This window comes from Aspergillus bombycis (genome assembly GCF_001792695.1).
Source record: "Aspergillus bombycis strain NRRL26010 chromosome Unknown contig00025, whole genome shotgun sequence".
NCBI lineage: Eukaryota > Fungi > Ascomycota > Eurotiomycetes > Eurotiales > Aspergillaceae > Aspergillus > Aspergillus bombycis.
In genome coordinates, this window is record NW_019170027.1 from 210,396 (window position 1) to 223,733 (window position 13,338).

The 13,338-nt window shown below is 49.8% G+C and overlaps 6 protein-coding genes across 6 annotated transcripts; 2 read left to right on the forward strand and 4 right to left on the reverse strand.

Moving 5' to 3' along the window:
- Window positions 1-963: 963 nt before the first annotated feature.
- ABOM_003964 (isoflavone reductase family protein) lies at window positions 964-1,937 on the forward strand (the record flags this gene model as incomplete). Its single annotated transcript, XM_022531094.1, has 2 exons — window positions 964-1,421; window positions 1,469-1,937. 2 exons carry the CDS (start codon window positions 964-966, stop codon window positions 1,935-1,937), a joined length of 927 nt encoding a protein of 308 aa, XP_022390853.1.
- A 113-nt stretch (window positions 1,938-2,050) lies between these two features.
- Window positions 2,051-3,596, reverse strand: ABOM_003965 (putative MFS transporter; the record flags this gene model as incomplete). The annotated part of the gene is made up of 2 exons (XM_022531095.1): window positions 2,051-3,195; window positions 3,248-3,596. The coding sequence occupies 2 exons, from the start codon at window positions 3,594-3,596 to the stop codon at window positions 2,051-2,053; spliced, it is 1,494 nt and encodes a 497-aa protein (XP_022390879.1).
- A 602-nt stretch (window positions 3,597-4,198) lies between these two features.
- ABOM_003966 (oxidase ustYa family protein) lies at window positions 4,199-5,286 on the reverse strand (the record flags this gene model as incomplete). Its single annotated transcript, XM_022531096.1, has 3 exons — window positions 4,199-4,636; window positions 4,688-4,956; window positions 5,019-5,286. 3 exons carry the CDS (start codon window positions 5,284-5,286, stop codon window positions 4,199-4,201), a joined length of 975 nt encoding a protein of 324 aa, XP_022390854.1.
- A 1,910-nt stretch (window positions 5,287-7,196) lies between these two features.
- On the forward strand, window positions 7,197-9,706 carry ABOM_003967 (NADH-ubiquinone oxidoreductase subunit B; the record flags this gene model as incomplete). Its single annotated transcript, XM_022531097.1, has 5 exons — window positions 7,197-7,206; window positions 7,279-7,447; window positions 7,505-7,860; window positions 7,935-7,987; window positions 8,579-9,706. The coding sequence occupies 5 exons, from the start codon at window positions 7,197-7,199 to the stop codon at window positions 9,704-9,706; spliced, it is 1,716 nt and encodes a 571-aa protein (XP_022390873.1).
- Window positions 9,707-10,132: 426 nt separating this feature from the next.
- ABOM_003968 (cytochrome P450) lies at window positions 10,133-11,840 on the reverse strand (the record flags this gene model as incomplete). Its single annotated transcript, XM_022531098.1, has 4 exons — window positions 10,133-10,267; window positions 10,331-11,326; window positions 11,378-11,577; window positions 11,633-11,840. 4 exons carry the CDS (start codon window positions 11,838-11,840, stop codon window positions 10,133-10,135), a joined length of 1,539 nt encoding a protein of 512 aa, XP_022390882.1.
- A 900-nt stretch (window positions 11,841-12,740) lies between these two features.
- Window positions 12,741-13,055, reverse strand: ABOM_003969 (uncharacterized protein; the record flags this gene model as incomplete). The annotated part of the gene is made up of 2 exons (XM_022531099.1): window positions 12,741-12,803; window positions 12,861-13,055. The coding sequence occupies 2 exons, from the start codon at window positions 13,053-13,055 to the stop codon at window positions 12,741-12,743; spliced, it is 258 nt and encodes an 85-aa protein (XP_022390881.1).
- Window positions 13,056-13,338: the final 283 nt, after the last annotated feature.

Genomic DNA, 13,338 nt, shown 5'->3' on the forward strand with positions numbered 1-13,338 from the left:
CCGAGTCTGCGTTGAGTTCAAAGACAGTCAACCAGACATGACGATCATCTTGGCAATCCGTCATATCACAAAGGCTCTGTCGGCTACCCCTGTGTCTCATTCGTTATGCTGATAGACTCTATTGCTTAGTAGTGCTTAAGTCCACTACCCGTCTCTTCGTATGGGTTATTGCTATGAGGCTATGCCATATTTCTGTGTGGATATCGGGCTGTTGGGTTGAAACCCGCTTATGCATCTGATTCACCAGGCGTGTATGGTAGGTTCTTGTGAGCCGCATAATCCGAAGTAATGTACAAATATTTCTGGCACCGATCTGGTTACTCCATGGGCAGAGCCCATACTTCCGATGCACCTTTGCTATATTCTAGCAATGGCATCTATACACTCCTGACACCCACAAGGGAAGGATGATACAGCAGACGTGTTACAAAAAGATCAAGTACCACCAATGAACAAAGCTTAACAGAACGATGATCATATGCCTAAAATAGGGGGACTATTGCTGCGTTCCCGATACCGCTGGCCACTTCGAAGACGTAGATAACTGGCTGTGTAACACACCCGTGTGCTCAAGTAGAACCATATATGTACCGTGTGCGATGTAACCAGCAGAGACACCCAAAGTCAAACAATGCTTCTGGCTTTCAGTTGGCTGGGATAACTGAGAACCAATGTAGACTGTCCGAATCGTGCCGAATCGTGTCCGATCTGGCCTCCATCATTGCTATGCGTGTACAATTACACAATGACCGTGCCTAATCCAACGAAGCTGCAATGTCGAGGGCCAGTGAGTCAATCTCTGAACAGGAATGTCTAGAATTATCTCTAGGTGTTAGGTCTATGCCACATAAAGGACCTGGCGATCTGGAATGCATACACTGGTGCAGGTATACAACCGGAAAGTCGCAGACCAGTCGTTTCGCACGGGGCATTGCCCCGTTTCAGCATCGCTATTGGCGATTAATGACGGGCCTTATCACTAAGGTTATTGTAGTCGGGGGCGGAGGGAATCTTGGACGCTACATCGTCTCAGCTTTCGACACCGACCCTCGCTTCACTGTATCCATCTTGAGCCGATATTCATCGTGCGCCTCTTTCCCACCTCAGATCACAGTCCACCGGACCAGCGAGAACTACAACGAACCCGAACTAGTTGACATTTTGAGGGACCAAGACGCAGTTGTCTGCACAATTGCCACGAGTAAGATATCCCAGCAGAAATTAATAATAGATGCCGCAACCAAAGCCCGAGTCAAGCGCTTTGTCCCATCCGAATTCGGCCATGATACGCGAAATGAGCAGGCTGGGGAGATGGCCCCGTTTCTCTTCAAAACCAAAAAGAAGATAGTGGAGTATTTGAGGACCAAGGAGAAGGAAGGATTGAGCTGGACAGCATTTGTAACGGGGCCATTGTTTGAGATGTAAGTGGATGCTGCTCTCGACTTGCTGCTACTTGCTTGCGAGGTAGGCAACCAACGGTTGAAAACAGAGCCGTCCAGAATTTCCTAGGATACAGCATACTCAAGAGACAAGCCATGATACTTAATGGCGGCGCGAATCACTGGTCCACCACGACTCTCAACACGGTCGCTCTTGCGGTGCAGAATGCGATGCTCGCCCCGGAGCGGACGGCCAACAGATACTTGTTTATCGAATCTTTCCGGGTTTCCCAGAACGATATTCTCGCATTGTTAGAATACATGAGCGGGACACCGTGGGATACGATACATTGTGACGCGGAAGAGGAAAAAAGACTGGCGTTGGAGAGCCTATCGAAGGGGGAGCTACGTGGTATGCCCGCCCTAATGAGATATGTTACCTGTATCAAAGGGTTTGGAGGTCATTATATGGAGTATGAGGAGAGTGCGAACGACTTGTTGTCGATGCCCAATGAGAGCCTTCATGAAGTCGTGAGAGCTATTCTACAAAGTGGATAGTGTGATACTGCAAAGATAGCCTATTCCAATTCGTCCTTGTGCCTGCCCAAGAGAAAGCAAGGTATGTAAAGTATATTGAAGAATTACCGGCCTGTGAAAGTCTCGCCCTATCCCTATGACAACCGAATCGCCCATAGCAATACTCCCACCATGGCGAACAAGGACCCTGCTATCAGCCACGCCAGCCCAACCCATACTCCACCCAACCGCAGCGCAACCGTAAACAAGCCCGTGAAACACAGGCTGGATAGCGTAGTTGCCATCGATTGCAGTAGCTCCACAACGGAATATAATCTTGCTGTCTCTTCTTTCTTCACTAGTGCAGTAACCAGAGATCTTGTTATATACGGGAACCCTGCACCTGCTGCTTGCAACACTAAGCTTGGAACCAGAATAGAGATGTGCGACGACAGACTGATCCCCAGTGTTCCCAGTATGAGACATGCATTGCTTGTACGCGCAAGGTAAAGGTCCTTCCGAGGCGCAGATAGAAAGACTAACACTTTTGAGAGGCAAGGGAGGAGAAGGAGGAATACAGCGATGCTAATCGCGGCTTGCGAAGATACAAGAAGATTGCTTCCGGCTAGAGACCAGCCAAGTTGCGTTGATATATATTGCGCCAGGAGCCATGCTGAGCCATTGGCGAATTGAGACGTTGTGCATGCCAACAAGGCCATCAGTAAGGTGTGATGTAAGAGAAACCCATAGGGACTGATTATCGCTCGCGCCTTTGCCGCGATAGATGAAGGCTCGGATATATCAATTGACTCTCTATCCAAAATGGGATAAAGTTCATCCAATGCTGCTGTGTCTGCCACTCCCAAGGAAGTTCTGTACCGGATGTTCATGGTTTCTGGCAGTGAGAGCGCAAATGCTAGTCCAATCACGACGATACCACAACCGAGAAACAACGATATCCAAGGATTCAGCGTCATGAGGCCAGAGCCAATGACTCTTGCGATAAAGTCAGCAGTCATACTGGCAACCCCGACCCGGAAAAACACTGTGGTACGGTTTGAACTGGTAGTCAGATCTGCGATCATTGTCCATATGGCTACCACTGCCACCGTTGGCCCTCCGCCAATTACCCAGCTCAGCGCTGCCAGCCATATGGCGCGAGGAGGGAAGAGATCAGAAAACCACAGTACAGAATTGGTGATAACTGCGTTAAGGAAGAATCCGGGAATGGTGAGACGTATGCCTTGTCGGCGACCGTATCTATCAGCCAGCAGTCCATATGGAATCGCGCAGAGGGCGCCTGCCAGAGATTAGAATAACACCATGTGAGGCTGTAGAGCGTTCTGACGAACTTAGAAGCCCCTCAAGGAAATCAGAATACCCCTTGACAGTCGTGACCTCCGTTTGTATCTCTGAAATCTTACACAATTGTTCCGGCACACGTCCTGAAGTGGTGATTTGATTTGGATCATGCAGGCGCCAGTAGCGTTCACACACAATGGATTCAATAATCCGCACCATTGGGCCCGGGATCATTTGCCCCCCTATTTGAAATGCCAGGTATATGAGAACTAGTATAATGAGCCAGTGGCGCCGGGCGCTGTCAGCTAAAGGCGGATCCAACTCGGTGCCGGCGAGGACGAACTCATCGTCGGCATTGGGGTCATTAACAGGCTCCCTCGGGGGCACATAAACGTCCATAATGAGAGAATACAGACAAGGCCCAACCGGAAAATCGTAGATTGCATTCAAGAAAAACAATGATCTGTCCACGGACATCGGCTACCGACTGTACGAAAACAGTTCTACGAGCAATAGCAGCCCGAAGTCCAATCGCCACAGCCGCCGGCCAGTAAATCTGCTTCGAAAGGGGAGGTAATCTTAGTTCAGGCACGCCGTAGGCTCCTTTGGCCTCTCCCCGGTTGGAACCCCTTCTTCAGCTACTCACCCTAAGCATTCAAAACAATCCTTGTCAGAGAATAGTACCCCGTGATTACTGGGATCGCTTTCCATCAGGAACTACCAGGTCATGGGTGGAAACCCTCCTAATCACGACAATACGCAGTTAGGATGGTGCTCGGCGAAGGGGTCACCTAGCAGGACTTCTACCAATGCCTTTCGGTCTAATCAGATCCTCAAACCCCAGAAATTCAATGGTTACATTCGTATTCACTAACTAATGATCCTAACCTTCAGGGTACACCTGCCCATCAAGGTTTACGTACTCTTTACATGGCAATGCTACTGTACCATGGCTTGCTCCAAGTACGCGACCAATGTGTAACTTGTGCAATGCATCCTAATCACATCACCACAGTGTGACGGTCCTCGTGCGACTTTGGCAGCCCCTTCCCTTCTTGCTGATGATGTTGTCCTAAGCGGTGCCCTAGCTCTGAGTCTCGATGTTTCCAGGGCGCTGGCCAGATGAAAGCATCCTCGGGAACAGGCATTCGGTCGAATTTGTCTGCATCCACGGCATTTTCACGTTGCCAATGCACCAAGGCCTGAAAGTCTCGACACTTACGATTAACACTAAAGTCCGGCCATGGCGCCTTCCGGTCGGCCACCCAGGCCAGAGTGAGCACCTCTGTATTGGCGTTGCACTGGATGTTTTGTAATAGCATATCGGTACAATGGCCCAAGTGTATCCACCACATGTCGTCCTTGGCCTCCAAACTTGAGTTATACCCGGGGTAATCGGCGAACGCTGCTTTACGTAGTAGATTCAGACAATGTATTTGCTAGACGTTGTCAGCAATGTGGACAACGGCAGTAAAGGCAACATAGCTCACATGCATAACATCGAGCTGAACCATGTACGCATTGTCGCCCATTCCCCAGTAATCGTTGTGGAAACGGGCCACAGTTTCTGGGTCCTTGCCCAGCGTACGAATCTCTTCGCGGCTGACAATGTGCGTTAGAACCTTCTCATATCGAGCCCAGGCCGCATCGTTTTCGGGACTTGGCTCCTCTCGTGCAATCGATACTTCCGGCTTTGCGAAGAGTGTCCCGTTCAACATTGTTGTATACCGCGGAATTTCAATATCGTCCAGGATGGGTGCTTGACGTATTCAGCTCTAGAACCTAGACAATTGGTCATATCATAGCAATCGCTGTACTTACACCACCATGACACGGGGCGAAGAACAGCATTTCTTTCTGCCTGGCTATCACTTTTCCAATTAAAGATCAACAGGACGGTAATTGCTAGAATCATGAGGTTCACCATGGTCAGATAGATCCAGATACGTGGAAGACAAGGCTTCGTAACGCTTTTGCCATCTACGAGTAGGGATTCCGACTCAGAATCAGTATTGTCATTAGCTTTGGCTTTAAGGGTTTGGAATTCGTATTTTGGGAGGGTGATCCGTGAGCATTTTGAGAAGGCCATCTTCCATGGGGGAGACCTGGCCGATCGCAGACGAACAGCAATCGTTGAATCCGTTTCAGTATGGCGGAAGTTATCTATAAACAACGTGTATTCTCACCTCAGCTGAAAAGGCTTGGGACTAACAGGACATCATTGGGGTATGTAACTACTATCAGCGATGTCGCCGCTTGGATGAAATAGTTGGTCTCCTGCACTAAGAATCCGAGTGAATCATTACACACTCTAAGTAGTGGGATAGACTCCCATGTGAAGAATCGCTCAGGGCCTATTGAATACATAACCCTTTACAGCTGACCCCTGGAAGGATGAGTGGCCTATACGTGCCGCAGAAACTATCCCCAGCACCCAATAGATACGTAGATACTACCCTCCCATTGTAATGAATTCTTTGTACTAAAAGCGCAATAGTTCCATCATAATATACCCAGCTCGGAAATACAGGCTATTAGCAATGGCATATATAGTTTACTAACATTCAAACCACGGCATTTTCTCCGCCTATCCCCCGTACCATTATCTTGCCGGCATAAACACGGGTGTTGAGCAATGTGGTACACTTCAGAATAATGCGATATAGGTGTCAAACTCGTGATCCGGTTGATTAGCCATACCTGGGCTGATTCAAATTTTGTCCACCGATGAATGCGTCACTATAAAGAACGCGAAGTCTGCAAGGTCTTTCCTCCACAATTGTCCCTAGTTGTAAGCCAAAGCTGCCTCTGCCTTGCCTACGTCATCAATATGCAAATTCCTTACCTTTTCGCACTTCTCGGAGCTTCGGTTGTTACTTTAGGCTTCCCAATGGCCAACGACGCACTCTCACAGGGTGGCTCAGGTAGTGTCATGGCAAGGCCCCCCTCCACCTATGCCTCTCCGAAGAGGGATGCGAGCCCCGAAGGCAACCTCAATAAGAGATTTTACTATACGCATTACTCCCCAAAGAGAGACATCAAACCTGAAAACAAGATACCTGAGTAATTCCTCTAACACCACCTCTGAAGCTCTGTATGTCTCCTATTGCTACGGTTCAACCTGATTGTCAGATTATACTACAGTCCTAACCATCTAAACGAACAGAGAAACCTGGATGACGAGGTCTCCAGCGCACTTTGATCGTCTAATTCACACAACAGGTGTCTTAGCGCTCAGCAGGCTCCTGGGATGTCGTCTTATCCCAGCATGATCGACAACAATGCTATTTTATCAGCCAAAATCCAAGCCTTTTCCGTACACTCTGCATTCTTTTCCTCTTCTTCATTTCTTTTTCAGTTTGTATCCTATTGTATAATCAAAGATGCCCTTGTTTTAAGTTCGAGGCGTGTAGCCGTAGTAACGCGCTGAATGACACTCTGGGAACTGTTGTTTTCCCGTACACGCTCAGTATTCATACGGTCCAGCATTTTGTAGCTGATGAACCTGGATTCTATACATGGTAAACAGTGATCCATAGCTATTGACCACCGGTTGGTTGACCGTATGCATCCGAGGGCCTTCGCCTTTCTTCACTCTTACAGATAAGGACCTGACTGGCACCGTACTGTAACTTTCCGTCATGGATTCGGAAACCCAGGCCCCACTTGTATAAGAAGGTGCCTTGTTGCGCTGTGAGTGGCCCACTCTCCCGGTCCAAGTGGAAACCCTCGTATGATGCAAGTAAGGCTCGTAAGATTCGTAAGGCAGACCTTTCCTGGCTGGTGTTGTCCATATCCATAGTCAATCTATGTAGACCGTTGCGCAAACCAGTGCGAAAAAAAAAAAAAAAGATGGGAAAAGAAGAAGGTACATTCCGAGTTCTCGGAGAAATATATAGACCCCCAGGTCTCTATTTGGGCCCTCAGCGAGTAGTGTCGAAGTGATCTCGCTTGATTGATCCCAAGTCGACAGTCTTCCTGCCTCTCACGTAGTAAGTAATGTTCAAAGGTGAGCTACCATTCTCGATGCACTGCGACAATGCTATGACGCCCAACTTCTAACACCAAACTACTGACCAAGGGCGGAAGATCCTCACGCAACAGCTCCTTACCCTCTGGGTATCGACTCCGAGATTCGAACGTATAGGCAGCCGACGGTCACTGTCCTCCCTTACTATCAGCGGAAAGCCCAGACAAAACGTTCCTTTGCCGAGTCAAGAGACGCCGCATAGTCCGGTTCAATATGCATTGTCTGTACCCTCATCTTCGCTCCCGGTCCATCAGACCCCATGGCTGACGTCTGGCAGGACAACACTGGACCAACTCGTCAACTGGGCTCGGCAGGGCTCCCTATACCCCATGACCTTCGGACTCGCCTGCTGTGCCGTGGAGATGATGCATATTGCCGGGCCCCGGTACGATGGAGATCGTCTCGGTCTATTATTTCGAGCTTCTCCAAGACAATCCGACCTGATGATTGTCGCTGGCACACTCACCAACAAGATGGCGCCCGCCTTACGACAAGTCTACGATCAGATGCCGGAACCACGATATGTGATCAGTATGGGTAGCTGCGCGAACGGGGGAGGATATTACCATTATAGTTACTCGGTGGTTCGGGGCTGCGATCGGATCATCCCGGTCGATATTTACGTTCCTGGTTGTAAGTTGTGCGATGTTATCGACTTCTTTTTTCTTTTCCTTTTTACCGGAGCGTCAAGTATTTAACGGTTACAGGTCCGCCGACCGCCGAAGCGTTACTATACGGAATCTTCCAGATCCAGAAGAAGGTGAAGCACAGAAAAGTGACACGCATGTGGTATCGGCGTTGATGTCCGGGCTTAGTGGAAGTTCAGGTCAACTAAATCTATTCCTGGTGCAGACACAGTCATATATATATTTCCCGCGTTGTGACTTGCGAGTCGGTATGGCAAGACCTTTATCTAGTTTGGTCAACCAACGAGAACATTGTTTCGACCGCGGTACCTTGAGGAATCGGTTATAGACGTTGGAATAATCTACAGAAACCCAGAAACGTAGATTAAGATATTGAGAGTGTGTTTGGGCTCATTCCAGTGGCGAAAAATCCATCAACTTGTGGTTGAAGTGATTAGTAAGCATGTGGTGCAGGGAAAAAAAAAAAAAACACCAGCAAGGGATGTTGAGTCTGATACTTGACTAGCTGCCATACCTCAATTTATCAAGTTGATGAGCCTACACCTAATTATGTGTAGCCATTAATGCCGCTCAATGACCGCAAGTAGAAGGAAGCCAAAGTCACGACACGGATGCTTCCAATGCAAACGCCGAAGCGTCAAGGTATTATTCTATGTACCGAGGACTGTTTAATGGGAGTAGCGCTGATATCCTGACGGACGCAGTGCGATGAAAAGCGGCCGCAATGTTCCAATTGCGACAATAGACGGGACATTTGTCGTTATGCTACTCCGGGCCCGTGGCTCTGGACCAACAACGCTACCAGCGATGGCTCCACAGCAGCACAGCCAGAAGGGATGATGGGAAGCAGAGAGGGAGCATTACATGGTCATCCTAGTCCTACTGATGACCCGCGCATTGGTCCCGAAGTATCGCCTCCTATGAGCGAGTTCAACATCCCCCATCTGAGACTGCTTCTCAATTGGACAACCTCAACTTGCCACACCCTCTCTCGGAACGATGCAGATTCTCGGGTGTGGCAAACCGTTATCCCCGAACAGGCGTTATCTTGTTGTCACCTAATGCATGGCATATTCGCTGTCTCAGCACTTCACCTCGCCATTACCAGTGAGTGCCATGGCAGTGAACGACAGACCTTGGTCGAAGCCGCAGAGCAGCACCAAAGCGAAGCAATCAAGATGTTCACGAAGATCGGTGATGACGTGGAACCACCAAGCCACAATGTAAGCTTTGCTCTATCGAGTCTCTTGATTGGCTTTGCCTTTGGCTTCCCTCTCGCCGTGGGCTCACAGCATCCGACCAAGGCCAATTCGCTAGATGAGCTTGTTGAGGTATTCTTGCTTAGCCGCAAAATGATCAAGTTCGCAACACCCATAATGGATGAGGTTCATAGAAGCCAAATAGGCGACCTCCTCCTGGTTGCTGAGGTACAGTCGAATCTGTCGTCCGCTTCCCGTGTGGTGATCAACGCTCTCCATGGGCTGCTGAACACGGTGTACTCGCCAACGTATGAACACTACCAAGTCTTCACCGATACGATCGCCTGCCTCGAAAAGCTATATACGGAGCTAGACAGCACAGGAGACATTGTTTCGAGGGCCTTCATGTGGATGTGTGACGTGCCGGAGAGATTCATTGGCTTTGTCCAGGCCTCGAACCCATTTGCATTGGTGATAATAGCACACTATTGTGTAGTTTTGCATCGGTTGAGAGACCGCTGGTGGATTGGATCATGGGGGGAGCGCGTGATAAATGCCGTTGTGACGACCCTGAGACCGGAATGGAAGCCTTCTGTAGCCTGGGCCCTCGAAACGGTGAAGGCACCACATTAAGTGAGCTCAAAGACAAACTAAGGTGCCTTTTGTGACCCTTAGCGCCGCCGATGCTGCTCCCTACATCACTAGTGATCCTGGAATATCTACACCCATCCGTCCATAGTATCCGATAATCCTCATCCGACTGGGACGCCCTCCTTGGGAAAAGCGGAATTCGAGTATACCATTCCCACGTCGATAACATTAGGTGGGATTGTACAATGCTAACATGACATATGGAAGGAATCTGTTCTAGGCACCTGTGCAATTGACAACTGTGCGATTCTGGAACACGATGCCGATAAACACAACATCTTACTCCTTGACATCGATGTCATCTTACCTTGCGGTGTGCAACACAGTCCCAGCAAACTGCTGAATAGGTGAAGTGCTAGCCCCATTGCTATATCAATCAATTCTATATACCTTGCCCAGAATATCACCTTAGAGACAGGTACTCAACTTCTCTCTTGCTGTCACTGTAACCCACATGTCGGTCACGGCAAAAAGGCCGTTTACATTTCTTCGACGCCATGGTTGTTCTGGATTCACAAGAGCCCAATCAAAGTTGCGCAGCGCCTGCCGACACACAGTCAGTATAGCAGGAGCAACCATGCTCAGGGGAGGGAATTCATCATATACCTCGAAAATTGTCTTGCCGATTTCAATCAGCGCAACGGTCTGACCGAGACACTTCCAGCGACCATAGCCAAATATAAGATCGTTCACTCTCGTCATCTTCGCTAAGTGGTCTTTGTCGTCGATTAGCCATCGTTCCGGCCTAAAGACTTCCGCATCGTCCCCATAGGTGGCTTTGCTAAGATGCATGCCCAGCGCAGAATACCCAATCCAAGTACCGCCAGGGAGTTTAACAGATTCGCCTTCCAGGGTGACTTCGTCGCCGTCAGACGGTACATCCCTCGCGAAGATATTGACGACTGGGACAAAGACCCGCAGTCCTTCCCTGATCACCGCCTGCAGGTACGGGAGTCGTCGCAATTGGGCATCAGGCATAATACCGGTTGAAGGTGCCCTGCCGTCTCGAACCGCGTCATCAATTTCCGCCTGCAGCTTCTTGTACACTCGCGGATTGGAAAGGAGGCAAAGTAGGATGCCGCGGATCCCCGACGCCGTGGTGTCGGATCCGGCTAGAACCTGCTCAAACGCCTCCATCCATAGTTCGTTGCCGATTAACCCATGCCGGATAAACGAAGCAAGCATGTCGCTCCTCGCGTCCGTCGGGCTGTGTAGTCGCTTCGCCACCATCTGCCCCGTCGTGGCCATCATCTTTCCGAAGCCCTTACTATCATTCGTGGAGGGTCCCAGAAGCTTCCCGATCCACTCAATCTGCATGATCCAGTGGAGACCGGTACCCATCAGGAAGTTCGACATCCAGAGTCCTTCTTCTCCGGATTTGATGTAGTCATTGACATCCCGATCGGCCTTCAGCATGCCGAAGCTGTTTCCTAGGCCGACCGTACTGATCACATCCAAGGTCAAGTACTGTACTTTCTTCGCCAGGTCCATTGGCTGCAGACTAGCTTCGGTGGACAGGTATCGGTTACGAATTAGATGTAGAAAGTCCAGTACTCGCAGGTCGATGTCCGCTTCTAGCGACAGATTTTCTTTCCCGGAATACTAAAATCGAATAAGCCAATGGAACGAGCTACCGTCCCGAGGAAGACAGACTCCCATTAACATTTGCTTCCGCCTCCGGTCATGCCGGTCGTTATTCGTCTCACTGAAGACGTGATCCTCGCCGGGCTTGAACCGAGCCGCATGGTAATACCAGTCCGACCTTTTATACGGCGACCGGACCCCGTTAACATGAGCCCATAACTCTGGCGATGAGGTGATGAGTGCATTGGGGCCTATCCGGACGATGGGCCCTACAGCGCCCTATCAGACCGGGACGCTAGCTTCAGCGATCATGAAATTACCCACCGTACTTGTCAGTCATTTCTTTATACCATCGTTCGCACTGCAGACTGAGCACCGCCTGGGTGTGCCGAAAACTAGAGAAACCACAGCTCCATGGCCCCTTGAACTTGCGAAGACGGTAGTACGTTTGGAGCTTTTTCAAGAAGTAGAGTACGAGAAGACCACCGACGATCAACCACCGGGCTTCTAGTAATAGCTCGACTGCGCCCATCCTCAACCAAGTCGTCAGATTGATTGAATTTCCATGAATTCAGGCAAGAGACAAGGTGTTTAGGAATTCCGATTCGGGGGCGAAGGTCGGATCATCGTTCATATATTGGCTTGGGGACGGGTTCGAGTGGGGATTCCCCGCTTATACGAACTGATCAACCCTCCACGACGAACGAACATCTTTCCCAGACACCCACACCCGAGGCAGGACTTTATGCAGTTCATAGCCTATTTACTGCATGGCGGGTCTCTGGAGAAACTTTCTTCAACACGACTATCCCCACTTCCCGCGTCATGATGATCCGTTAACTTCATCCACCTGAAACCGATTGGCCTTATCGTTTATTAGACTTATTGTCGGGCATACGTGCAGCTGTCTAGCCAAATCCGCTGGACCTCCACGTCGGTTGCGTATCTCTGGCAAATTATCTCTCGCATGAGGCCAGAATCGGCCTTATCCCAAGCATGGATACTGGTAAGATACAGCCGGATGGTCGAGTTGCCACATGGATTGTGAGGGCGTTGTGAGACGACGAGACAACAAAAGACGAAAAAAGGAAAAGTTCGCATGATCGAGTCGTATCGTAAGACATCGTAGCTGGCCTCCAAGTCCGATTGGATAGTGTTTTGTCAGGGGAACAGCGCATTCCTACTTGCTCGGCTAGAACCATGCAGATCGGGGCAGAGACCAAGACATGAATAACCACACATATTTTCAGGTACACTTGCATTAATAGGGACCTAAACGGATCCTGGCAGACCTTGACCAAACATACAGATCGGTTTCCCAAATCGACCCTAGACTTCAGGACATGTCATTCAAAAGAGGAATTTGCTCCTCCACTATCCGCAGCCATTCTCTTCACCTTCACTGGATGCAGGAGTCTCTCGATTGGGAGGCTTAAATCCTACCAGTCTCTGGTACAAGACCATGTAGCTCTTGCATCTCATGATCCCAGAGTGCCTGCCGTCATGGTTAGCTGGCTGCAGGGCACGGCGGCAAGGGAGGAAGAGAGCTTACCCAGTCGAACATCTCTAAAGTAACATCACCGTGCAGCATGTCATGTATCCGCGTTGGAGCTAGTCTTGTAACATTATCTGCCTTGTACCCCGAATCGTTTTGCTGTTGCTTATCTCCTGGAATCGCACATGGAGTATCCACACCGCTTGCGCCCAGAAGACGGAGCATCCGGGCGACGATATCGGCAGCTTTCATCGTTTCCAGCGACGGTCTCAGGGAGAATTTCCAGGACGTGTGCGATGTCTTAGTAATTGGATAACCTCACCCCAGACGGTACTGGGCTGTTCTGCGACTGATTAATAACCTCGAGACATATCACCATGGCGGCAGTCATGCAGTCGGATATCGAACGGGAGGCGCCAAACCACACCCGATGCCGATTATGTGGCTTTCCCAGGACACCTGGGAAAAGCTCAGACTGGTGCGCTAGGGCCCGTCGACCTGCGTCCACACATGTTTACCGGAAGGCTTGGTGTCG